The sequence below is a fragment of the Salvelinus fontinalis genome, chromosome 20 (genome assembly GCF_029448725.1).
Source record: "Salvelinus fontinalis isolate EN_2023a chromosome 20, ASM2944872v1, whole genome shotgun sequence".
NCBI lineage: Eukaryota > Metazoa > Chordata > Actinopteri > Salmoniformes > Salmonidae > Salvelinus > Salvelinus fontinalis.
The window spans coordinates 20867383-20894574 of record NC_074684.1 but is presented as its reverse complement, the minus strand read 5'-3'; the positions used below and the strand labels follow the sequence as shown (position 1 = coordinate 20894574).

The window sequence follows — 27192 nt, the reverse complement described above, 5'->3', positions numbered from 1 at the left end:
GGCACACTCCAACACTCAGACATCATTTACATATAGCCAGGGGCACACTCCAACACTCAGACATCATTTACATATAGCCAGGGGACCACTCCAACACTCAGACATCATTTACAGATAGCCAGGGGCACACTCCAACACTCAGACATCATTTACATATAGCCAGGGGCACACTCCAACACTCAGACATCATTTACATATAGTCAGGGGCACACTCCAACACTCAGACATCATTTACATATAGCCAGGGGCACACTCCAACACTCAGACATCATTTACATATAGCCAGGGGACCACTCCAACACTCAGACATCATTTACAGATAGCCAGGGGCACACTCCAACAATCAGACATCATTTACATACATACAGGGGTACACTCCAACACTCAGACCTCATTTACATATAGCCAGGGGCACACTCCAACACTCAGACATCATTTACATATAGTTAGGGGCACACTCCAACACTCAGACATCATTTACATATAGTCAGGGGCACACTCCAACACTCAGACATCATTTACATATAGTCAGGGGCACACTCCAACACTCAGACTTCATTTACATATAGCCAGGGGCACACTCCAACACTCAGACATCATTTACATATAGCCAGGGGCACACTCCAACACTCAGACATCATTTACATATAGTTAGGGGCACACTCCAACACTCAGACATCATTTACATATAGCCAGGGGCACACTCCAACAATCAGACATCATTTACATATAGCCAGGGGCACACTCCAACACTCAGACATCATTTACATATATACAGGGGCACACTCCAACACTCAGACATCATTTACATATAGCCAGGGGTACACTCCAACACTCAGACATCATTTACATATAGTTAGGGGCACACTCCAACACTCAGACGTCATTTACATATAGTCAGGGGCACACTCCAACACTCAGACATCATTTACATATAGCCAGGGGCACACTCCAACAATCAGACATCATTTACATATAGCCAGGGGCACACTCCAACAATCAGACATCATTTACATATAGCCAGGGGCACACTCCAACAATCAGACATCATTTACATATAGCCAGGGGCACACTCCAACACTCAGACATCATTTACATATATACAGGGGCACACTCCAACACTCAGACATCATTTACATATAGCCAGGGGTACACTCCAACACTCAGACCTCATTTACATATAGCCAGGGGTACACTCCAACACTCAGACCTCATTTACATATAGCCATGGGTACACTCCAACACTCAGACATCATTTACATATAGCCAGGGGCACACTCCAACACTCAGACATCATTTACATATAGTCAGGGGCACACTCCAACACTCAGACATCATTTACATATAGCCAGGGGTACACTCCAACACTCAGTCATCATTTACAAACGAAGCATGTGTGTTTAGTGAGTCCACCAGGTCAGAGGCAGTAGGGATGACCAGGGATGTTCTCTTGATAAGCATTCAAAATGTAATGAGTACTTTTAGTTGTCAGGGAAAATGTATCAAGTAAAAATAACATTCTCTTTAGGAATGTAGTGAAGTAAAAGTAAAAGTTGTCAAAAATATAAATAGTATTGTAAAATACAGATATCCCCCAAAATGACTTAAGTAGTACTTTAAAGTATTTTTACGTAAGTACTTTACACCACTGCAAGGTAGTACAAAGTACACAGTGTTGATCAGATAAAGCAACATCAACAATAGAGGATATGTCAATAGAAAGCCCCTTGGTAATAACCAGGTCCAGAGTATGGTGATGGTTATAGGTGGGCTTAGTAACATGTTGGATAAAACACATAGACCTAAAAATATTTATACATTCAATGGCCTTGGAGACTGTCTGTTTGTCAACATGAATATTAAAATTGCCCAACACAATGATTTTATCATAGTTCTCAGTAAAGAAAGTGGGGCTGTCCTTTGGTGGCCTATATAGGGATTATAGCCAGCACTGGTGGCTGACATTTAAACAGTATAGCATGATACTCAAAAGACTCAAAGTCGCCAAATGAAATATCCTTACAGCTGAGAGCATTAGTCAAAATAGAAGCTGACAGTTTGTATAAACTCAGTAGAAGGTGGAGTTAAAGGAATATAAATTAGGTTACTCAGAATAACCATAGTGCCATTTCTACAGGATTTGATATGCTTCCCAAGTCCTCTGTTGGTTATTCTGACAGGGAGAACTGGAGCACTACCAGACTTTGTCCGTCAGTCGCTAAAACAGTTTGATGTTGCGTGAAATAATCCTGGAACCCCTGCGGTTAGGGGGAAGTATCTATTTGAATTTAGCAGGAGGATGTGTTTTGAAATTGTGTTTGCCGAAATGTTGCTTATTGCCACATTATTATGTTTTTGCCTAGCAAATATTGTGTAAAAATAAACATTTTGATGACAAGGTTTGTAATGGATTTGAGGTAGATTACTGAGGTTGATTTATTTTACAAGGGAGGAACAAAGCTGGACAGTGAAGTAGTGTTGCATGGTATACCGATACCATGGTAATATACCAAAAGGTTATGATACTTATGATACCAACATTTTAGAATACCGTAGTCCCATTTCATATGATACTACCAACGTTTTCAGCCCTACCGATCTAAAGAACCTGCTGGCTTCTGTTATAATAAAATGTTTAGAAAGTCAGTTTGGGTTATACATTCAGTTGAATTTAATCAACAGCTACTAGTTTCTTGTATGCACAGGTCCAATAATAGCTACTTCACTTTCATGGCATATCATCTGTGGCAGCTGTAATCATCCAGCCACATCGCCTACCAGCCCTCAATCACCTGCTTCTCCGTCTGCTCTTCATGCACATCTATTCCTCCATCAGTTTTTAAAATATAATTTAGCCGTGATGGCAAACAGGGATGAAGACCCTGATGAGTTTTCTGTTGTTAGATTTCTAAATGTGTTACATTGGAGCATTCGATCACCTGTTATAACCAATGATGGGTTTATATAGTGGTTATAACCAAGAGCACAGGCCAGTCTGAGTAGACTTTGCAAGTTCACTGTCATACAGCCTCTGAGTGCCAGAGAGGGAAAATGGTTGCAGCATTACAGCCAAGAAAATGTATTTTCTCTAGCCTAAAGAGTTTTTTTTTTACCCATATTACCCGAGATTACTTTTTTTCTTTCTAAAGGGATTTGCAAGCATTTTTGATAATTTCACAAACCATGTCAACGAACGTTTTAATCTAATCCCGGGTCGTGGGGCGAACAGGATGCTAGGCCACAGATTTATTTTCCCGGTGGTATCGTGATACTACTCGGTATCTTGACACCTGACCTGGTATCATATCGTTAGTACATTTTTGGCCTCGTGACAACACTACAGTGAAGCACAAAACTAGCTAGAAATTAAACAGAGCAAAGCAAGGTCTAATATCTCATGGACAGAGTGCAGAACCTAATCAAGCATCTGACCAATCACGCAAGACTTTAGTTCTGGTTTAACCAACATTAGACAAGGTCTAAAATAATACTTTCTGCCAGCAAAAACAAACACACTGTTTTCAGCTTAATGTTGGCCTACAAGGTGCCCTTTATCATTTCAGGATGTGAGTACAAAAGTATCAATAGCTACAAGGAACACAGCAGGAATGTGTAGGCTTACATTAGGAATGCTACATTAGGAATGCTACATTAGGAATGGTACATTCGTTAGGAATGCTACATTAGGAATGCTACATTAGGAATGCTACATTAGGAATGATTCAGAGGGGCTGGGTTAAATGTGGAAGACATACAATTCGGTTGAATGCATTCCGTTTTGCAACTGACTAGGTAGCCCCTTTCCCTTAACCTTGCTTTTGGTAACTGGCATCAATATAGGCGACTAGAGCTCATCTCACTTTCTTGACTGCTGTTGTTGTCTAACAGCTTTAACCAGGTGCCTTTTACAGGGCTCCAAGCACAACTGTGAATATACAGTGGGGCAAAAAAGTATTTAGTCAGCCACCAATTGTGCAAGTTCTCCCACTTAAAAAGATGAGAGAGGCCTGTAATTTTCGTCATAGGTACACTTCAACTATGACAGACAAAATGAGAAAAAAAATCCAGAAAATCACATTGTAGGATTTTTAATGAATTTATTTGCAAATTATGGTGGAAAATAAGTCATTGGTCACCTCCAAACAAGCAAGATTTCTGGCTCTCACAGACCTGTAACTTCTTCTTTAAGAGGCTCCTCTGTTCTCCACTCGTTACCTGTATTAATGGCACCTGTTTGAACTTGTTATCAGTATAAAAGACACCTGTCCACAACCTCAAACAGTCACACTCCAAACTCCACTATGGCCAAGACCAAAGAGCTGTCAAAGGACACCAGAAAAAAAATTGTAGACCTGCACCAGGCTGGGAAGACTGAATCTGCAATAGGTAAGCCACTTGGTTTGAAGAAATCAACTGTGGGAGCAATTATTAGGAAATGGAAGACATACAAGACCACTGATAATCTCCCTCGATCTGGGGCTCCACGCAAGATCTCACCCCGTGGGGTCAAAATGATCACAAGAACGGTGAGCAAAAATCCCAGAACCACACGGGGGGACCTAGTGAATGACCTGCAGAGAGCTGGGACCAAAGTAACAAAGCCTACCATCAGTAACACACTACGCCGCCAGGGACTCAAATCCTGCAGTGCCAGACGTGTCCCCCTGCTTAAGCCAGTACATGTCCAGGCCCGTCTGAAGTTTGCTAGAGAGCATTTGGATGATCCAGAAGAAGATTGGGAGAATGTCATATGGTCAGATGAAACCAAAATATAACTTTTTGGTAAAAACTCAACTCGTCGTGTTTGGAGGACAAAGAATGCTGAGTTGCATCCAAAGAACACCATACCTACTGTGAAGCATGGGGGTGGAAACATCATGCTTTGGGGCTGTTTTTCTGCAAAGGGACCAGGACGACTGATCCGTGTAAAGGAAAGAATGAATGGGGCCATGTATCGTGAGATTTTGAGTGAAAACCTCCTTCAATGCAAGGGCATTGAAGATGAAACGTGACTGGGTCTTTCAGTATGACAATGATCCCAAACACACCGCCCGGGCAACGAAGGAGTGGCTTCGTAAGAAGCATTTCAAGGTCCTGGAGTGGCCTAGCCAGTCTCCAGATCTCAACCCCATAGAAAATCTTTGGAGGGAGTTGAAAGTCCGTGTTGCCCAGCAACAGCCCCAAAACATCACTGCTCTAAAGGAGATCTGCATGGAGGAATGGGCCAAAATACCAGCAACAGTGTGTGAAAACCTTGTGAAGACTTACAGAAAATGTTTGACCTCTGTCATTGCCAACAAAGGGTATATAACAAAGTATTGAGATAAACTTTTGTTATTGACCAAATACTTATTTTCCACCATAATTTGCAAATAAATTCATTAAAAATCCTACAATGTGATTTTCTGGAATTTTTTTTCTCATTTTGTCTGTCATAGTTGAAGTGTACCTATGATGGAAATTACAGGCCTCTCTCATCTTTTTAAGTGGGAGAACTTGCACAACTGGTGGCTGACTAAATACTTTTTTGCCCCACTGTACTACTCTACTGAGTCTCCCTGTGAAAAGCCACCTGATTAGAGGTGTGAAGACTTTAGTTGGAGAACATTCCACATCACTGAGGCTTTTAGGGTAACCTTGGTAACCTATTCATGGCAGTACTGTCTTGGTGTGAAACTTGTATTATTGTGTATTATATATTACACATTAGTTACACATACAGTGCCTTCAGAAAGCATTCACACCCCTTGACTTTTTCCACATTTTGATGTGTTACAGCCTGAATATACAATGTATTACATTACGATTTGTTTTGTCACTGGCCTACACAAAATACCACATAATGTCAAAGTGGAATTATGTTTTAACACATTTTTACAAATTACATAAAAAATGTAAACTTGAAATGTATTGAGTCAATAAGTATTCAACCCCTTTGTTATGGCAAGCCTAAATAAGTTCAGGAGTAAAACATTTCTTAACAGGTCACATAATAAGTTGCATGGACTCAGTCTGTGCGCAATAATAGTGTTTAACAGGATTTTGAATGACTACCTCATCTCTGTACCCCACATATACAATTATCTGTAAGGTCCCTCTGTCGAACAGTGAATTTCAAACACAGATTCAGCCACAAAGACCAGGGAGATTTTCCAATGTCTCGCAAAGAATGGCACCTATTGGAAGCTGGGTAAAAAAAAAAGCATACATTGAATAGCCCTTTGAGCATTGTGAAGTTATTAATTACACGTTGGACTGTGTATCCAAAGTTAACATTAGCCTACTACAACTAGCTACATATTGAACTTCCATCCTCTCAGGCCAGAGGCACAATATATGTATTTATGGTTGTTTCGGAATCGCCGTTACAATCATTGGCCAGTACGGAGAATTAAGTAAAACCACATGTCCAAATCACTACCTCCATCCATGGCTAATTTAGGAAAGGGACAATTTTTGCTAGCTTGCTAGCCACCGGAAGACAACAACACAACAACAGAAGACGCAACAATTCAAGTTTTTTTCTGTCAATGACATTTGGCTTGATGTGATGTGATTGGTGTGAAGCCAAATCCAAACTGGCTTCCCTTGACAGTTTTTATTTTTTTGGTGCTCCAGGACCATTCACAGTGGAACTCAGATTAGCTCAACACTTATTGGCTATTATTGTATATTTTTTTATCAAGGGAGGCCACATGCTTGCTGTCTTCCCTTGCATTCAATGCTACAGACAGCCACAATATCATACTATTTTAGACCAGACAGCATCAGAAAATGGGCTTTACATGCAGACAGAGGGGCGCTGTTTTGCTCGATCGGATGTTCACACGGCGCGCTCCGCTGAGATAGGTTCAGCCTCTTGCCAATTTAAGAACAATTATGAAACACAGAGAGATGGAAGTTAAATGATTTTGTTTTATATCTTAGTCATTTTTGGGCGGAACCCTGGCTTCCCTTGGCAGCCATGAATACACGCCACCTTGATAAATAAAGAATACACAAGTGATAGCGGGCCAAGAAACGTCACAATTTTTGCATGATGCTTACCTATGGGCTGAAACTTCACGAAGACTGCTGAATGTCAGGCTGTGGCATTTTTCCTTTGACTACATACAGCAGCTCAAAAACAAAAGGCCAAAAAGCTACACAATGAAACGTTTCTCAGAATGTGAGAACTATATCATGCCCGGTTGGCTATGTTTAGGGTCGCCAATGCAGTGCACTCAACCACTGAGGTATAGCACTCAACCATTGCCTAGCTGCAGTGGTCTCAGCACTGTTTGAGGGGGAGGAGACTAAACCCAGATTGAGCCTTTCGCAAGGAGCTGTGGCACGCATTCAGTGAGATCACATCCTTGCATGCATTGCTGTTGCCATCGATTTAATAGTAGTTAGTTCTTCAGTCAACTTTACCCAGATTTTCGATTTATGGAGCTCGTTTTGGGCAGAAGACATGTTATAAATAACCGTTAAGTTTAAGTTTTAAAGCTATGAATGTCCTTTCGCGCAATGTAATCATGGCAAGTTCTTGAGGAATTCTCTCCACCTTTGTGTGATCACGTTTTGCTCTACCCTCGGAGTTTCACTGCGATCGGGCGCATACAATCAGTCATAATGTGGGGGAGAAACGAATTTGAGGATGGATTTGATACTTTTAAAACAGGTAAGATCTTACTATTTCGATTTTATAGAAGAATAAAACCCCTGTGTTGATATTTTCTTAGCAATAATGTCTGAACAGACTAGAGCCTTGCTCAAGCTCATATCGGTGAACGTCTTCACAAGCTTCTAGCTAGCTGATGCTAAACTGATGGATACAGAAGGGTTTCTGCGGATTCAGCTAGCTCTCTAGCTAGCTGTAGTAGCCCTCTCCTGGGGCATCTTATGTTTCTTGATAATGCTATGATGAAGCATCGTTGTTGATGCGACATTGTAACGGAAATTCCTGAATAGATGACTATTAATTAATTGTTCATGACAAAATAATGCAGGTTGCAGAGAGAGCAGAGTTTTTTCATCATCGGGGGATTTAGCGTTCTGCTCGTCCTGATAGCGATTTCTGTTTCTGGACTGAGATTCGATAGATGTCTACATTGTAACATGTTGATATAGCTTGCTACATTATGTCACTATAATTATATGATGATGAATGTACCACACTGCGCGTCCTCTTCTGTTGAGCAATGAGTCAGTGACGGCTATCTGCGTTGTCAGTTATTATAGCTAAGTATGTAATGTGGCCAGATTCATAGTTAGCTATCCTACTAGCTAACGTTATATCCTCTAAAGCGGGCCAACATACCCCCTCCTCGTTGTCTCTTACAACTATGTAATAATACTACACGTCGTTAACAAAAACTACTCAGCCCAAGTTCAAAGCAATTAGCCAACTAACATGTTGTCATGAGGGCCTCCTGAGTGGCGCAGCGGTCTAAGGCACTGGATCTCAGTGCTTGAGGCACCACTACAGACCCGGGTTCGATCCCAGGCTGTATCACAGCCGGCCGTTACCGGGAGACACATGAGGTGGTACACAATTGGCCCACTGTCGTCCGAGTTAGGGGAGGGTTTGGCCGGCCGGGATTTCCTTGTTCCATCCCACTCTAGCACAAAATACTTTTCCAAGATTTTCATTGCTGACCAAAAATGAGCTATAACTGGGCAAGATACTCACTAAACTTGCAATGAATATCAATAAATGTGCGCACGTAGCAAGGCTCACTTTGATCTAAAAAACCCATCTCAAGACTGCATGATTGAAAGACAGTTCGTGCCTGTCAATGCAGGCCTAAATACTGATACTCCAATGCGCTCTGCAGAGATTGGGAGGACAGTTTGATCCACTTCTGATCGGAGTAGCCTAATTGTTTGATATTGTGATTTTATTTACTTGTCCATTCGCAAAACTTAATCTATAGTCTGCTTGGCCATCAATTATTTGTACTTGCCCTGGGCAAGCGGACAAGCGTTAATGTCAAGCCCTGCAGTCTGCTCTGAAATATTATTTCTGCTCTTCTGAAGTACAATTTTGATAGATGTTTTGAAATTGTATTTTGGAGTGCCTCAGCCCGGTGTCTTTGTGATGGTCGCAGTAGAGCAGGAGGACAGTAGGACGGTCACCTCTCCATGTTGTGGAGCAACATTACACATCACATCTGAGCTGAACCCCCTTCAACCTGCTGCCTTCTTCTGCCACAAAATAGGACAGCTTTAATGACTCATGTCTTAGCGGATTACACAGTCAGAATAGAATTCGCTGATAGAGGACATATGGCTACCGCAGTGTGTAGAGACAGAGATGGACTGTTGGGATGCACCACAGTGTGTTTGAGACTCACCTGGTCCTCACCTTGTCCAACCTGACCTGAGTCATTACCTATGCACACATTACTGTTGCTGAATGTGACAAGGGCAAATGCCTGAATGACCCCTAGGAATCTGAAACCAAAAATCCCTCCTGTCATCTGAAATTATTCAGGAAATATTGTGTAGACTCTGCTTTCATTTCCATGTGCCTGGGAGAGGGCTTGTTTTCACTAGAGGAGGACTGTTATTATAATGGGCGAGTGACTGGTTTTCACAGTAATGGATTGGTGTAGTTTAGCACTAGACTAGGGCCAAGCACACTATCTGTAAAAGCTGAATATAGCAGGAGGAAAAAGGTATCTCCATATCTGACTGTGTAACACAATTACATTGACTGTAATTAAGAGAAATGTAGATCTATCCTAGTTGAAACGTACAACCGGACTTCAGACAGCAGGGTCTGTTTTTTGGCAACCAGTTAGCAGTTGTGTGTTTACTAGATGGGGGATGGGGTGTAGAGCAACAGTAATGTAGTCTGTAACCAAAACATACGCCAGCAGAGCTAAGCAGCTGTTATTAGGGTCTCCAGCTGTGCAGATTCTCTTTTCTCTAATAATCATCAAACAATCCCGATCTGCTAGAGATAAGGTAACCCACCAAGACAACATTCATTGGCTAAATGTTCTCCCAGTCTGAGTAACCAGGAAGACATTGGGTTAGAGTTCGCTGTTAGGCTACCCTGGGTGGTAGGCTAATTCCTTTTATCTGTTATGAAAACACAGGATTGTTAAGGTAGTTTGACAGTTTGACCTTTGTTGGGACTGAAACAGACTATTACAGCGTAGTAAACAGAGGGTGTTACTAAGAAATGCCTCCCTCCCTGACCGGGGGTCATGCTTTTTAGGTTCCAGCACCAGCTCTCCTGGATGGGTCCCGGGGTGTGAGTCGCCATGGCAGGGTACCTCCTCGGCCCCCGGTAACAGTAACCGAGGACGACGCCACAGCACGGCCTCCGACAGTGGTGACACGGGCATCGGCACGTCCTGCTCTGACAGTGCGGAAGGTAAGGACTGGCACAGAAAGGAGGTTCACCCCTCCACAACACTCTTATACAGCACAAACATATCATTATTAGCAACACAGAGAGAGAGAGATAATCTTACTTCACTTCATCCTCTTGCTAAGATTCTGCTGTTATATAAATGAATAGTTCTGAAGCTATGGAAACTAGTTCAACTCTCTCCACAGTGTTGTCCCGGATAAGGTGTTTCTGAAGGAAATAATGATAACAGAAATGGAAACCAAAGTAATGTACTTTTGGCAGTAATGTGGCTAAACTGTCTGGATAACTGGAAGGAATTAAACTGAGATTTAGGGGAGACTCTAAAACCACCCCAATTTAATGGTTTGGGACACAGTTTCTTTACCATCCCTGTCTCTCATCCTAGTTTCTAGCTACAGTTATATGTATTCTTTCCAATAGTCATGACTGCAGCTCTTACATTTGGATTGATTACTCCCTGTCTTACTGCATCCTACATCGTAGTCCTTACAGTCCAACTTGAACATACAAGAGGACTGTGGAAAACGTTTGCCTATAAACAAGTCCATCTTGGACTACTAGTTTCTAGTAGCCACACTTCAAAGCCCTGCCCTGTTTGGTGTTGTGGCTTGGCCAGATCAGAGGGTGTTGTCGGCTCTCCACTCTTGTAACCTTCACAGGGCCAGATGTCAGGACCCGGGCAGACCCTTCTACCATCTCCCTTCCCTTGGGAGCTGGGACTGGGGCTCTCTGGCCCGGCCATCAAGCCCCTATAACCACTATAACCATTAACAGCTGGCCAGCCACAGTGCCTCAGGCCCAGGGCTGCTCAAACAAATACTCTACATTCAGGTCACTGAGACATTTTGTGGGCTGCGCTGGGGAGATCAGTTTAAGGCCTTGTTTTGTTAGGATCATTTAAACAAGCTCACAGAATAGTTTTGTATTTCTTTAGGAGCTCACACACAGAGAGCTTCAGACGCTGGTTAATGTCACTGCTTTGTGAGAGATGTGGATAAAAGTGAATAGGAGAGTGACTCTCCCAATAGCAGAGCAGAGTCTTCGATTTAGAGACCTCTGTGTCCCACTCGACTGTACACAGACAGCACACACCCAAAGGAAGTGCCGTTACCGTGGGAACCCTCCTAGTTAATTAAGACACGAGCAGTCAACAGTTCCTAATTGGTGCCCTTGGCGATGATTGTTGCCCGTGGCGATGATTGGTGCCCTTGGCGCCAACGTTCTGTGTGTCCTCACCTGCGGAAACACCCAGCTGGCCTACTATTTCAGCACCCAGCATTTGGCACCCCGTCCTTCTCCATCCTCCCCCCGTGCCAGAGGCACTGGGCCGGGCTAGGGCACACAGTCAGTCACTCTCTGGAGCCTGGCTGGATCTGGAGCTGCTCTGATGCCCCTGTCTGCCAGCCTGCCTGTCTGTGTGTGTGTGTGTGGGGAGCTAACTAATACTGAGCCCCCCTCCCTCCCGGCCGTCTGATGAGCACCGGACCTGTCAGACTCCCATTGATTGCAGCAGCTCTGCTTTTAATTGATCTCAATATCTTCAGTTCCGGAGCCTATCAGGCACCGCAGATGCCCAGAAACAAGGTCAGACGCAGTTCTCCTCTCACTTTTCCATCTCTGCTGCTACTCTTTCATTCTCCCAGGCTGGCTGACGTGTTAGGAGAACGTGGCATAACATCGACTTGACTTTCAGGATGACCTGTACTGGCTCTTGTATCCTGCCTATTTTAAACCACAAATAGTGAATTGTTTTCTTTGTGTATTCTTGTAAACCCTCCTTACTGAATGCCGTAACAACCGGGGATGTGAATCGTTACAGGCAGAGAGAGTGCTGGAATCAGAATTAGGGTGACTCTGCCATGACAATGGCTGTAATGTCTAAGTGGATAGATCAGGAGCTCTGCTATCGTCACCACATTACGAGGAGACTGTGACCACCCTATAGCATGACTACATACTGTAGCTAGGCTAACTACAGACGGACAGAGGCAAGATAAGGATAGATTATGTTCGCGTTGTAGGCTCAAGTGGCTAATCCACTGGGCTCTGTGTGCCTGTAAAAGGATTCATGTAAAACAAAGGTCTAGCCATTAAGGGATGATTGAATTCTCTGTTTTTCCTGTTTGTTTTGTTAGGACATTGGACTCAACATTTTGAAAGATACCTTTTCGCTATTAACCCCCCCGTTTGCTGGATCTCCTGCATTGTACACATTTCCACCTCATATCAGTGCGCTGGCATTTGAGCTTCTGGTAAATCTGTCTTTCTACACAACTAATCTCCTTGTTCTAATATCAATGTATAGCTGCGGTTCAAATGTGGTATTTATGCAACGTTGGTGTTTCTACTCCAAACACTTGGCTTCTGGAGGAGATATTCTGTGCAGACTGTGGCTGTAATCCACACAAAGGGAGGATTCTATTCCGGGAGCCACTGCATAATCACTGCATCAAGCCTACAGTTTACAATTGGCTTATCATCTCTTCCTCCCCATATGACGGAACAATCTGGTTTTACACAAATCCAATCAAAACGTACTGACAGTATACCCCCTCAGTACCCCCTATCAAGAGATTGCTATCTTGTGCACTCCTCAGCTCTTTCTGTCTCCCCCGACACAAACAGCTCTATTTCCATCCCCTTTTAACCCAATGAGTCCCACCGTAACCCTGGCACGGTTTGGACTTCTCACCCCTTTTAAACATTGTGTGTTTGAGCTACAGACTAATGGGTTGCACCATTGGATTGGTCTATTTCTTCTGCATCCGTAGATACATTAGTCTGAGTGATAGACGGAGGCTGAGCTAGAGGGGTGCTTGTGAGACAAGGTGCACGGGGCCAGGCCTTTTTACAAAAATGTCTCTAGAGTCCAAATGATTTGAGCTATAAACTGTTAAAATTGATCTATGGAAAGCTAGGACTCTTACGAACACGTACATGTTTAGCTCTGTGACGCTCACCAGCTACATTAGTCATTAGAAGGAAAGGGGTTCTTCTACACAGTAAATCCCAGGACATAGTGTCTATAATACAGTAATAAGCTCACACACTGTAGTTGCTGTCACAAACTCCACACAGTTTTTACTGACTAGTTGGATATTCATTTCCCAGTGAGAAAACTATTTCTGTACTTACAGCGTTCATATGAATTCATTTTGATCCGGTTTTTGCTTTGGCAGAACTTTTTGTTGCTGTTGACATTTGTCAATAAAACTCTTGAATGCGAAACTATTTATGCCACATTGTTTTGTGTTCTACTTGTAACCCTTGTTGTCCTGAAAAGAAAAGACTTCGGTGTGAGGCTAAATATAAAGGGCTGAACATGCAGATAAATGAAAAGTCGATTTTTGCTTGGGTCTCGGGACTGATAGGGTTAACAACGTCATCATCGCAACGCATACTTATATAACACGCCTGCTTTTTGTGTGTTTAAATGTTGTGCCTTTAGTAACTATTCTCGGCCTGATTCCGGTTCATTAGGAGGTAGGATACAGTGGATGGGTGGCCTTCGGCTGGGGGACATTGCTGCATCCAGGTCACTGCTTTTCCCCTGGTTTCTGTCCCATATCCCAACAACAGTGACCTCTGATGGAGAGACACCGATGCCATCGACCAATGGGTGTAACCTAGTAGCCAAAACACAGGCTCAGCTAAAAGGGGCCAGTGAACTCTGTCCAGCCTCAGAACTCCAGACATAATATTCATGTAAATATAGGTCATCCATCCCAGCCAGCATGCTAGGCTGTGTGTCTACAGCAGCCCGCTCGGAGCCATCTGATTGATGCATGAAGTCAGCTGTTGCTAGTTCTGTATTCAGGGTTGCACACACATGCGCTCATCTGTGCCCTGAAAAGTTTAGAATTACATTTAGTGTGTTCTAGTATTAGCGCTGGCAGGCTTGGATATTTACATCCATGATTCAATGCTTTGCATCCATGATTCAATGCCTCCCAGTATAAGTGCAGAGATGGAACGTGTTCACACTGGGGTAATGTAAGAGAACTGTGATGAAAGTCCCTGTCTGGTGAGTTACTAGGCACATTGGACATTGGTGTAATGGTGCGCCCTCTTTCCTGATTGTGTGAAGTCATCAGGTTTTTGAGACCTGCATTTGTATGCAAGATATATCAGTTATGGTTGTGTCTTCCTGTCCCTAGATGTAATCTCTGTATCCGGTTGTGTGTCGGATAACCCTCTCTCAAACTCTCTGGGGGACCTGGTTTTCCACAAAACGATCCAATCCCAATCCTTTCTGTCTTTGCTCTTCAGTTATATTGCATTGAGCTAAGTATTTGATGCATCGTCTTTCTGAATCAACCAACCTGTAACGAACGACACAGTTTTCCAGACCTATTGAGAATCCAGGAGCCCTTCTATAGAATCTCCCCGTTTCTAAATTAGCTCTCTCCGCTTGTGACCTTGAACAAGGAGGAAATTCCTCCAGTTTGGAACCATGCCGCCCCATGACCCTACTCTCTAATTATACCTGGCCCTGACAGCACCAAGCCTCCTCATAATTACCTCTGGGGTGTCTTATGACTTCACCACAGTGGTTTTGGGTAAAACAGGCCCGTCAGACGGTTGGAGTAGCAGGCTGTAAAGCTTTTGATTGGGGGGCTTTGGTGGAGATGTGGGGGGATGGTGAGAGGAGAACATATCGGGTGAACAGAGTGATTTTTATTCATGTCTACAGTCTGTTTCCTGTTGACGTCTCCAATGACTCCAATGAATGTCTGGAGAAATGTTCAGCCAGGGTTTACTGCTCCATGAAGGGTTAACATCTTAGTCAAGACCAAGTGAAGGTCCTCCTGATATCAGACCAGCAGTTGTTTGTGGCGTGACATGGATAGTGTAGTAGGATTCCATGCTGCAGTTCCAGCTACCATCCTTCTCCACAGTCCCGAGGTCACTATAGGCTGTGTATGTACACCGCCAGGCTCTCAGATTCTGATTTTTGCCCTGCAGAGACATCGAGATCAATGGAGTGCTTTACGTAATGCAGTTCGAGCCCAGGCAATTATCGGGGTGTTAGGTTACCATGGAGAAGACAGCGGTTTGGAGAGGCAACCTTAGCTGAGCCCAGTGACTTATGGGCCTGCAATAAATACAGATGTGGCCCAAGACATGTAGGAAGGATGCTTGTCATTCTCCTGAGCACGCCATTAATACTAGAGAGCTTTCATACGTATTGATGAAGTGCTCAGCACTTCCTCCATCACGAAGGCTTTACACTCAACACTCAACCCTGTGTATTAATAGTGGGTGTCAGGTCTATAGCTCAACATGTCTATGTTCCATTCTTCATAGTCCCCCACTCTTGCAAGCCCTTGTATGACCAATTCCATTTCTTTAGAAGGTAGGCCCAGGATAGGCTCACATTTTGGAGGGAATTTTGGAACCATTGTCCCCAGTTCCCTCTGTGCTTTTAATGGTGTCTAATGCATTTAGGCGGCTCAACCATCCATGTAGATTAGCTGTCTAGAATCCCAGTTTCTAGGAGGTTGGAGCCATTTTGGAGCAAATCTCTTGCTGATCCGAGCCTAGTTTCCACCTCCCAGGAGGGACCTAAGTGGTAAAATTAGTTTTAGTGTAGATTTGCACCATCCCAGGCACGCTCGGCCAGTTGGGGCTCATCTCATTAATGTTTGACTGTGAGGGGGGTAATTGTGTTAGGCTGGGCCCCCAGATCCCTGCCCCTGTCAACCCTCTAGTCCCTAACACGGCAGCTAAACCAGCTGCTCCTATCCCATCTCACTAATGATGGGTTGAGGCAGGGCAGGCCACACAAAGCCTTGGCAAGGACTGTCCTTCACTCAAGTTAGCAAGGTTAGAAATTGTGTACCAGAATAGAACATTTCCCACTGGTTTAGTCTTGGAAATTAGAATCTAGCTACTTGGAGTTCAAAAAGTCAGCAATGTTATCAAGATTCTTGTTTTGTCTATGCCAAATCGTTACTGTTATTGGATCCAGTCTCATGTATTTAGGCTAGGCTAGGCTATTTGGTAAAGGTTAGGCTTAATAGCAGATAGACACATCCTAAGTATTTGCATGAGCCTATAATCCCTGGCTACTCATGCATAAGCGGAAGGGTATTTGTAGCCACGAAGTACTTTGAAAGGCTGGTCATGGCTCACATCAACACCATCATGCCAGAAACCCTAGACCCACTCCAATTTGCATACCGCCCCAACAGATCCACAGATGATGCAATCTCTATGACACACTCTGTTGTCATCTTTGCGTAGTCACTTTAATAACTCTACCTACATGTATATACTACCTCAACTAACCGGTGCCCCCGCACATTGACCCTGTACCGGCACCCCCCTGTATATAATGTTATTTTTTACTGCTGCTCTTTAATTACTTGTTACTTTTATCTGTTATTCTTATCTTAAACTGCCCTGTTGGTTAGCGGCTCGTAAGTAAGCATTTCACTCTAAGGTCTACACCTGTTGTATTCGGCGCATGTGACTAATAAAATTTGATTTGATTTGAGTTATTTGTTTTTCAATCAGCCCTGCTTTCATATGGTAATCCCGCTGTGAGGTTAGGGCTGCATGCTAGCTGCTAGCTAGTATATCAGCCATTCCGGTAGCAGTGCGCGAACACACAGTAGCTAGCTAGTGCGGTTAGCTTTATTAGTGTAATAAATAAGCAGCGTGCCTTTGTCCTCTGGCTCTTCTGCTCAATCGCTCACTCTCTCGGAGCCTCTGTCTTAGATATGGATGAATTGGGCTAGTTGGTTTCTCCACTGGGACCAGGGCTCAGTGCCTGATTTGGCATGGGCCTTCGGATCCTCAAACATTTCTATAGCTGCACCATTGAGAGCATCTTGACTGGCTGCATCACTGCTTGGTATGGCAAATGCACCGCCCTCGACCGCAAAGTGCTACAGAGGGTGACGTGGACAGCCCAGTACATCACGGGGGCCGAGCTCCCTGCCATCCAGGATCTCTATATCAGGCAGTCAGAGGAAGGCCCGGAAAATTTCCAAAGACTCCAACCACCCGAGCCATAGACTGTTCTCTCTGCTCCTGCCCGGACCAACAGGCTCCGAGACAGCTTCTACCCCAAAGCCTTAAGACTGCTAAATAGTTCATTAAATGGTTACCCGGAATATCTACATTGACCCTATCTTGCACTGACTCTATATACATCTACACACTGTATACACACTCACACACACTACACTGACACTCTCACACAAAACCCACACACATCCACATATACACACACACGCATACCGACACAACACACACGCACACACACACACACTTTTACACTAATCATATGCTGCTGCTATTCCATTCTTTATTTTACTCTTATTTTGATCTATTCTAGTCACTTTACCCTGCCTTGATGCATATATCTACCTAAAATACCTCGTAACCTTGCACATTGACCTGGTACTGCTACTACCTGTTAAGGTTGTCGTAGTCGTTCTCCTCCTCAGACGAGGAGGAGCATGGATTGGACCAAGATGCGGAGTAGTAGGTATTCATGCTTTAATGACCAAACAACATACACTACGAAACTCTACAAACGTGACTAACCTGAAAACAGTCCTGTGTGGCCCAAACACTGACACAGGAAACAAACACCCACAAAACACCAGTGAAACCCTGGCTGCCTTAGTATGACTCTCAATCAGAGACAAACGATACACACCTGTCTCTGATTGAGAATCATACCAGGCCAAACACAAAATCCCAACATAGAAAAACAAACCTCGACCAACCCACCCAACTCACGCCCTGACCAACTTAAACAAATACATAACAAAGGAAAACAGGTCAGGAACGTGACACTACCTGTATATAGCTTTATTCTTGTGTATTTTATTCCTCTTGTGTTACTATTTTTCTTTTTATTATTTTTTAACTCATAAGCAAGAATCTCACAGTAAAGTCTACACCCGTTGTATTCGGCGCACGTGACAAATTCTAATTTGATTGGATTTGATTTGCCTGTCGGCGTGTGAGTGAGTGTCTTATCATTGTTCAGCTGCTGAACCCAGCTCCATCTTCCTCCCTCGTCTTCACAGAGAGACGGCTTTGGCGACGTGGTTTTTATGCACCACATGTGACCCAACGATGACTTGGACATCAGCATTAACAAAGGGAAAGGTGTCCCTAATGCTTTCCAGTCTGGGACTGCTGTTATGGTACCACTGTGGAGGGAATCGAACAGACCTGTTGTTAAGGTGGCTCTGTACAGTTTAGAATATTTTGTGTCTTTCGGGCTACGTGAGTGAGCACAGACATTGTCATGTGTTATAGGCGTTTGTTGGCTCCTATCTCTGCACTGCTGGCATTAACACCTATTCTTCTGACTAAATATGCGGTTGTAGGAGAGAATGCATAAATTACCACCTTAAGGAACAGTAACTCAGATCAACCAACAACAATTGCGAAGGACAATAAGATACTGTACTAGCTTGCATGCCAACCTGGAGTCGCCATTTAGCTATTCCACCGTGCATGTTAATATTCTGTTACATTCTGTTGTTTACATGGTGCTGTTACCGCAGAACACCGTTTCCCATAAATAATCCTTTCATCAAAACAGAACCCTCTTACACCAACCCTGGACCCTTTCAAGGAACGTAATCCCAACTTGATTAACACCTCATTTAATGGCTCTTGTAAAACTGCTCTTTGTACATAATCTCATGTTATTAGTAGGATTTCTGAAATAAACCGGAGGCCCCCAACTGTTCTGAATCTGTTCTGTAGTTTAGGGGAGCATGACAGGGCTGGGGGTGTCAGACAGGAAGAGGTCCAGTTCATGTATGGATTAGTCAGTAGACTTGTAGTTGAGCCTTTCTGCAGCCTCCAGCGCTGCTCTTTGTAATTAGTGGACCCCCCTAATCTAGAGGCGATGAAATGACAGAACGCAGCTTGTCTGACTGACTGTCAGTCCATGCCTGGTACACACACTGTCCATCGTCACCGCCCTTATACAGGCTAGTGTGGGTGGAGGAAGAGGAATGTGTGTCTGTGATTGGTTGTGTATGGTTTGTTTTCCCTTCTAGCAGTGTGAAGGGGATGGCTCTAAACACTGTCTTCTAAAAGAAGGCTTGATTATATTCACCCAACATCCAGCTCCTCCCACCTCCTTTAGGGTTTGCAGGGAAACTAAACTTTCCCTTTTCTCTCTCTGGCAGCCCTTAGCACTTCTCTGTCAGTTTGGCCATTCTCCACTGTGTGCACTTTCAAATCAGCTCTTCATCTCTTTATTCCCTGGATGCATCTCAAGTACATTTTACAGTCAATGTTTCTCTAGCTAACTGAAAACAATAAGGGAATTCCACAGTGACACAGTGTTTCAAGGTACTGCTGCTAATGTAGGCTACATTGTTTCTGTGGATATTTTGGTAACATTCAAGAGAAGTCAGTGAATTCGCCACCCGTGTAGATAAAGACGCCATCCATGCATTTCTAATAGGATATTCTTCCACCCTGAACCGATCTGAGATTTGATTCATTTTGAAGAGTTTAGAGGGAAATCCTGAATTGGGAGACTAGTGTGTGCAAAGCTGATTATGATGAGTGGAGACACAACCAGGTTAGCATCTCTCAATGGATTACACACACTTCATATTCCTCTTTAAATGGATTGTCTTGTCGTTCAGTGTCACATCTTTTCTGAATTATTCCCTGATTTGAACATGTGACTGAGATGACACACAGGAAGTGTCCGTGCCAGTCTCCATGCCAGCTTAATTCTGTGTTCCCTTAGAGAGGATCGGCCTGGAAAGCCAATCGTCTGACAGACAGGATGAGAGACCAGACGCCCGTGTCGCAGGTCTTTTCTCCAGACACACAGCCTTCTTTTCACTGTGTTAAATGATACCCCTCTGAGGAGGAAGAACGCATAGGAAGAATAATCTATCGCAGCAGGACACTCGCTGGGTTAGGGTCCAGCTGAATGTTTGATAAGACACCGAACAAAAATATGAACGCAACTTTTAAAGTGTTGGTCCCATGTTTCATGAGCTGAAATACAAGATCATATGAACTTTCCATACTCACAAAAGGCTTATTTCGCTCCAATTTTGTGCACACATTTGTTTACATCACTGTTAGTGAGCATTTCTCCTTTGCCAAGATAATCCATCCACCTGACAGGTGTGGTAATCAAGAAACTGATTCAACAGCATGATCATTACACAGGTACCCCTTGTGCTGGGGACAATAAACGACCACTCTAAAATGTACAGTTTTGTCACACAACACAATGCCACAGATGTCTCAAGTTTTGAGGGAGTGTGCAATTGGCATGCTGACTGCAGGAGTTTCCACCAGAGCTGTTGGCAGATAATTTCATGTTCATTTCTACCATAAGAAATTAACCAATGTCGTTTTAGAGAATTTGGCAGTGTGTCCAACTGGCCTCACAACCGCAGACCACGTGTATGATGTCGTGTGGGCGTGCGGTTTGCTGATGTCAGTGTTGTGAGGCCGTACAGAGTGCCCCATGGTGGCAGTGGGGTTATGGTATGGGCAGGCATAAGCTACGGACAATGAACACAATTGCATTTTATCGATGGCAATTTTAATGCACAGAGATACCGTGACGAGAACCTGAGGCCCATTGTCATGCATTTAGAATGTCTTGACATTTTTTAGGCGGAAGTGCTTTGGGGGTTTATAGGCATCATCATCGTCATGGTCTCTTTCAGTGACATTGCTTGGAGAAAGGCACAACATTTTATTGCAAAAGCTAGACTCTAAAAATAGGGTTACTAATACCCAGCTGGAGATGAAGTGGGAAAGATGGCGCTGGTATTTGGTTTGGACTGGGAGGCCAAATGGCACGGTATTAGGCCTAGTTAGTATGCTTCTGCATGTTGGCTAAAAAGAGTTGTGGTGGTTTTCAGCGCACGAGATGCACGCCCTCATCTTGTTTCACTTTCTAAGATTTAGGTCCTCCACGTGGCTTCTCAAAGAATTCAAGAAATGTTGAATATTATTTTTATGAATAATACAGTTGAAGTCGGAAGGTTACATACACTTAGGTTGGAGTCTTTAAAACCCATTTTTCAACCACTCCACACATTTCTTGTTAACAAACTATATATTTTGCAAGTCGCTTAGGACATCTACTTTGTGCATGACATAAGTCATTTTTTCAACAATTGATTACAGACAGAATATTTCACTTATAATTCACTGTATCACAATTCCAGTGGGTCAGAGGTTTACATACACTAAGTTGACTGTGCCTTTAAACAGTTTGGGAAAGTCCAGAAAATTATGTCATGGCTTTAGAAGCTTCTGATAGGCTCATTGACATAATTTGAGTCAATTGTAAGTGTACCTGTGGATGTATTTTGAGGCCTACCTTCAAATTCAGTGCCTCTTTGCTTGACATCATTGGAAAATCAAAAGAAATCAGCCAAGACCTCAGAAAAAAAATTGTAGACCTCCACAAGTCTGGTTTATCCTTGGGAGCAATTTCCAAACGCCTGAAGGTACCACGTTCATCTGTACAAACAATAGTACCCAAGTATAAACACCATGGGACCATGCAGCCGTCATACCGCTCAGGAAGGAGACGTGTTCTGTCTCCTAGAGATGAATGTACTTTGGTGCGAAAAGTGCAAATCAATCCCAGAACTACAGCAAAGGACCTTGTGAATATACTTGAAGAAACAGGTACAAAAGTACCTATTCACAGTAAAATATGTCCTATATCGACATAACATGAAAGGCCGCTCAGCAAGGAAGAAGCCACTGCTCCACAACCGCCATAAAAAAGACAGACTACGGTTTGCAACTTCACATGACCTGATCGTACTTTTTGGAGAAATGTCCTCTGGTCTGATGAAACAAAAATAGAACTGTTTGGCCATAATGACCATCGTTATGTTTGAGGAAAAAGGGGGAGGCTTGCAAGCCGAAGAACATCATCCCAACCGCGAAGCACGGGGGTGGCAGCATCATGTTGTGGGGGTGCTTTGCTGCAGGAGGGACTGGTGCACTTCACAAAATAGATGGCATCAAGAGGCAGGAAAAGTATTGTGAATATATTACTATTTTACTATATTACTATTATTCTGTTAATTCACATTCTTAAAATAAAGTGGTGATCCTAACTGACCTAAGATAGGGATTTTTTACTAGGATTAAATGTCAGGAATTGTGAAAAACTGAGTTTAAATGGATTTGGCTAAGGTGCATGTAAACTTCCGACATCAACTGTATATAATGCTCTTGAAAGTTTTCACGTCTCAAATGACAGAGATTAACAAGCTTTGCCGGTCTCAGTCTATGAATGAACCATTTCTCAAATCTAAATTGTCTCCAACTGACGTAATTCAACAGAACCAATGACCTCGTGGACAAAAAATTGTGTCCTTCTGAAAATGAACGGGGGCTCTGAATGTGGTCACTCCTCCTTTCTAAAAACCCAGAAAGTTGTTTATTCTGAGCTTTCTCAAGGTTTTTCAGCAACAGCCTTGCTCTGAGATTGTAGGGTTTAGCCTAGTGATGAGTCATTTCTGGTGTCAGTATGGCATCTTCCCTTTGCTGTAGGCTAACAAAAATAATTGTGACCGACTGCCTCAATTCTGTTTCATGTAGCAACATTTGAAATTATGTTTTTTACATTAGATAAAAGTAGAGACTCAGAGCTACAAAATGGTATATCATACACTGCAGTTGAGGAACAATGGGAAGGTAATTCTGTTTTGAAAGTTGATAAACTTGTAACCCTACTTTTGAGAAAATGGACATTGAATGTTTTGGCACACCTACTGTAGATCTCTTGTTTATCTACACCTATTCAGCATCGTTCACACCCTCTTAAACCCCACCCATTTCTTTAAGGATTCACATGTGAGGCCATGTGCTAAACAGAGTGAGTAAGGTAGTGTAGTAAACAACCAAAGATTTCAAGACTAAAAGTGGTGAAAGTAGTAGTTGGCCTATATCCTAATTTGACTTTGGTGCAGGTCATGTTGTTCTTCACATTACTGGCTCTGGTAAACACACACTATATCAAATCAAATCAATGTTTATTTGTCATATGCACAGGATACAGAAGGTATAAACGGTACAGTGAAATGGTTACTTGCATATTTGTGTATTTACATAAGTATTTAGACCTTTTACTCAGTACTTTGTTTTTACACCTTTGGCTACGATTACAGCCTCGAGTCTTCTTGGGTATGACACTACAAGCTTGGCACACCTGTATTTTTGGAGTTTCTCCCATTCTTCTCTGCAGATCCTCTCAAGCTCTGTCAGGTTGGACTGCAAGCGTTGCTGCTCAGCTATTTTCAGGTCTCTCCAGAGATGTTCGATCAGGTTTAAGTCCGGGCTCTGGCTGTGGTGAAGCCACTCCTGCATTGTCTTGGCTGTGTGCTTAGAAGGTGAACCTTCGCCCCAGTCTGAGGTCCTTAGAGCCCTGGAGCAGGTTTTTATCAAGGATCTCTCTGTACTTTGCTCCGTTCATCTTTACCTCAAACCTGACTAGTCTCCCTGTTGATGCCACTGAAAAACATCCCCACAGCATGATTCTGCCACCACCATGCTTCACCGTAGGGATGGTGCCAGGTTTCCTCCAGATGTGATGCTTGTCACGCTACCATAAAGGCCTGATTGGTGGAGTGCTGCGGAGATGGTTGTCCTTCTGGAAATTTCTCCCATCCCCACAGAGGAACTCTAGAGCTCTGTCAGAGTGACCATCGGGTTCTTGGTCACCTCCCTGACCAAGGCCCTTCTCCCCCGATGGCTCAGTTTTGGAGTCTTGGTGGTTCAAAACTTCTTCCATTTAAGAATGAAGGAGGCCACTGTGTTCTTGGGGACCTTCAATGCTGCTGACTTTTTTTGGTACCCTTCCCCAGATCTGTGCCTCGACACAATCCTGTCTGGGTGCTCTAAGCACAATTCCTTCAACTTCATGGCTTGTTTTTTGCTCTGACATGCAATGTCAACTGTGGGACCTTATATTGACAGGTGTGTGCCTTTTCAAATCATGTCCAATCAATTGAATTTACCACAGGTGGACTCCAATCAAGTTGTAGAAACATCTCCAAGGATGATCAATGGAAACAGGATGCACCTGGGCTCAATTTCGAGTCTCATAGCAAAGGGTCTGAATACTTATGTAAATAAGGTTTTATTTTTTATAAATTTGCAAACATTTTTAAAAACCTTTTCTGCTTAATCATTATGGGGTATTGTGTGTAGTTTGCTGAGGATTTTTAATTAAAAAAAAAAATCTATTTTATAATAAGGCTGTAACATAACAAAATGTGGGAAAATTCAAGGGGTGTGAATACTTTCTGAATTCACTGTACAGATAATATTACTACACAGATCATACATGCAACGTTTGCTAGATATCTAAAAGTACACTTTAACTTGCAATGAAAATGATTTTCTGTAACAATTAGAATGTATAAAACTGAAAATGTAGCTAGACTCTTACCTGTATACATGGATGAATGCTTCACGGCAGCGTGTCTTTTCCGTTTGATTTGTAGCTAGCTACAGCTTGTTTGGTCCGTTGTGTCAAGTCACTCCGGTTCACACTGACCGTGTGCAGGAAGTAGTCCTTTACAACTTTTTCCCACTGATCTTTGTTGATAGTGCCTGCTAAATTCAGGGCAGCATTGTTGTTGAGAGCAGTAGCAACACTTTTGCAGTTCTTCATGGCTAATGTTATATCTTTCAAAAAAGTCACAGTAGCAATGATTATCTATACATACTGAGCAGCTCATGTTATAGACAGAAGCATGCTACATGGCAGACCAATCCAAACTCTTCTCTCAGCATGTCCAGCCCATCCATTATCTCAGCCAATCATGGCTAGTAGAAAGGTACCTGTCTTTTTCCATGATTAAAGCAACTATTCTCATAATTGAACACTTGTATTCGTATTTACAGATGGCATACAAGTTTGTTATTAAGACACATGAAAGTTCACATGTTCCAGAAGGCATTTCTGCCCAAAAAATGCATTTAATTAAAAAACATATAAATTGCATTCTCATAACGTGCGACATACGGCTAGCTTCTTGAAACGGGTCACAAATGATGTAAGCTATGATGGGTTTGATAGCTGTTGTGGTGGGTGCACTTTACAACCCAGTGTATGATGGGGGGGGCAGGGGTCTTTCATTCATCAATCTGCCCCAGCTTCAGGGCCTTTCTGGGGGACATGAAGTTATGACCCCACCCTACCTGTCACTCAGAACCCCCAGGGTAGGAGGTGGAGCTGGCACAAACACAAACACACACACACACACTACCTGGAGGTGGAGCAGAAACCAGGCATGTTCTGTTGGTGTATTATTTCTATGGGTACAGTCAGGCACAGGATCTCTCTTCCTCTTGTGCATCTCTCTCTCCTCCCCTCCGGCTGCCTCCCTCTTGTCTTTCTGTCTTCCTTTCCTCTGCTCCCACCCTCAGGAATACACACAGAGACAGTCAACTCATGCACCACCTCTCACCATCTTCGCCGTCTGACTTTTTTCTGTTTACGTAGGCAAAACCTCCACTTTGCCCTTCTCCCTCTCTGCTCTCCTTTCCCCCTTTTGTCACTAGCTGCACAGCAGGAAAATGGATCCCTCTCCCCTCCTCTCTCTCTGAGTATGGTCATATAGCCTCTCTATTTCTCTCTCTCAGTTAAAGCTGATGCCTATGCCATCACATACAGATGAAGTGAGACACCCTGGATTTAAGGAATGAAAGAAGCAGGGGTGAGGGGAGAGCTAATAGTCCTGCTTCATTACAGAGGCAACATGAACATGGCAGGAGTTTATTGCATAGCTAACAGGGTATTACAGTCCCCACCCAGGCTCTATGGTATACACCAGGAATACTTGTTCCCTTAGTGTTAAAGGCAGCGCTCTAATTAAAATGTGTGTTTAATGAGTTAAGGGAAGGATACAGCAGCAAGGCTGTAGTTAGACTACAGATCCGTGTGCACTGATACTCCAGTCCGGTGTAATGCATATTGATGGCCTGCAATGTGCTGCTGGGTTTGCGTTCCTGTGGGCTGCTGGCAGACGGATGTGAATCGCTACAGGAAGGAGAGAACACAGTGGTAGATCTGACTAAGCTCAACTGAGGTAATCGATGGATCGGCTTGGTGCATGGCGTTCTAGGAATGACAGGGAATTGTTGGAGAGCAGAGTCCAGTCATTTGTCTCCTCTGCCTTTATGAAGTCCATCAGTCAGCTCTGACAGACCTGATGGCTCAGCACTTCTCTTCAGCGTCACGCAGCCAGCCAGCCAGCCAGCCAGCCAGCCAGCCTCCTCTCCTGTTCAGGCTTCTTTTATCTAGTCAACCGTTTCCTTGAAGGATATGCTGACTGCTGAGCCCTGTGTTTGTGCTTCAGGTTGGTTAGGCTGCTGAGAGAGATTGAGAGAGAGAGGATGTAGCTCCAGCCATCCAGCTAGCCTGTCTCTCCCACAGCGTCCCTCCGTCAACAGGCCTCCATTAACCCCCTCTGGGAGATTACAGAGGACAAACACACACACACTGGGCCGTAGGACCATCTGTCCCCTCGTGTGCAGGTGCACAGACACACACACAGCGCTCGCCTGGGCGGGACTATTGACTAGTGGTGCCGTGATCCAGCCATGCGGACACACTGCTCTCAGATGATATTAATCTGGGCACATGCATGTAGGATTTTAATTTGAGACAGTTTGCTACAGCAGGAAAATAATCCTGCAGCAACAAGGAAATGTGGATTCTAAATAATGGACATTTTTGTGGGCATTGGTACATTTTTCATAAGGGAAAGTCAAGTCTCAAATTTTCAAGTGGAAACTTCAGAAGCCTTTTAAACTTACATACA

The 27192-nt window shown here is 43.5% G+C and overlaps 1 protein-coding gene across 2 annotated transcripts in view; it reads left to right on the top strand.

The window, feature by feature from the left end:
* The window catches only part of LOC129817497 (centrosomal protein of 85 kDa-like), an 87229-nt gene that overhangs the window by 5592 nt on the left and 54445 nt on the right, over positions 1-27192 (top strand). Inside the window, exons 1-2 of one of the 2 annotated variants that reach the window (XM_055872800.1) lie at positions 7321-7663; positions 10211-10369. In XM_055872800.1, the coding sequence (XP_055728775.1) occupies positions 7615-7663; positions 10211-10369 (208 nt within the window). In that variant the 5' untranslated portion in view covers positions 7321-7614. Of the gene's footprint in view, positions 1-7320; positions 7664-10210; positions 10370-27192 lie in introns of those variants that run through there. The other variant, XM_055872801.1, reaches the window with a different exon arrangement.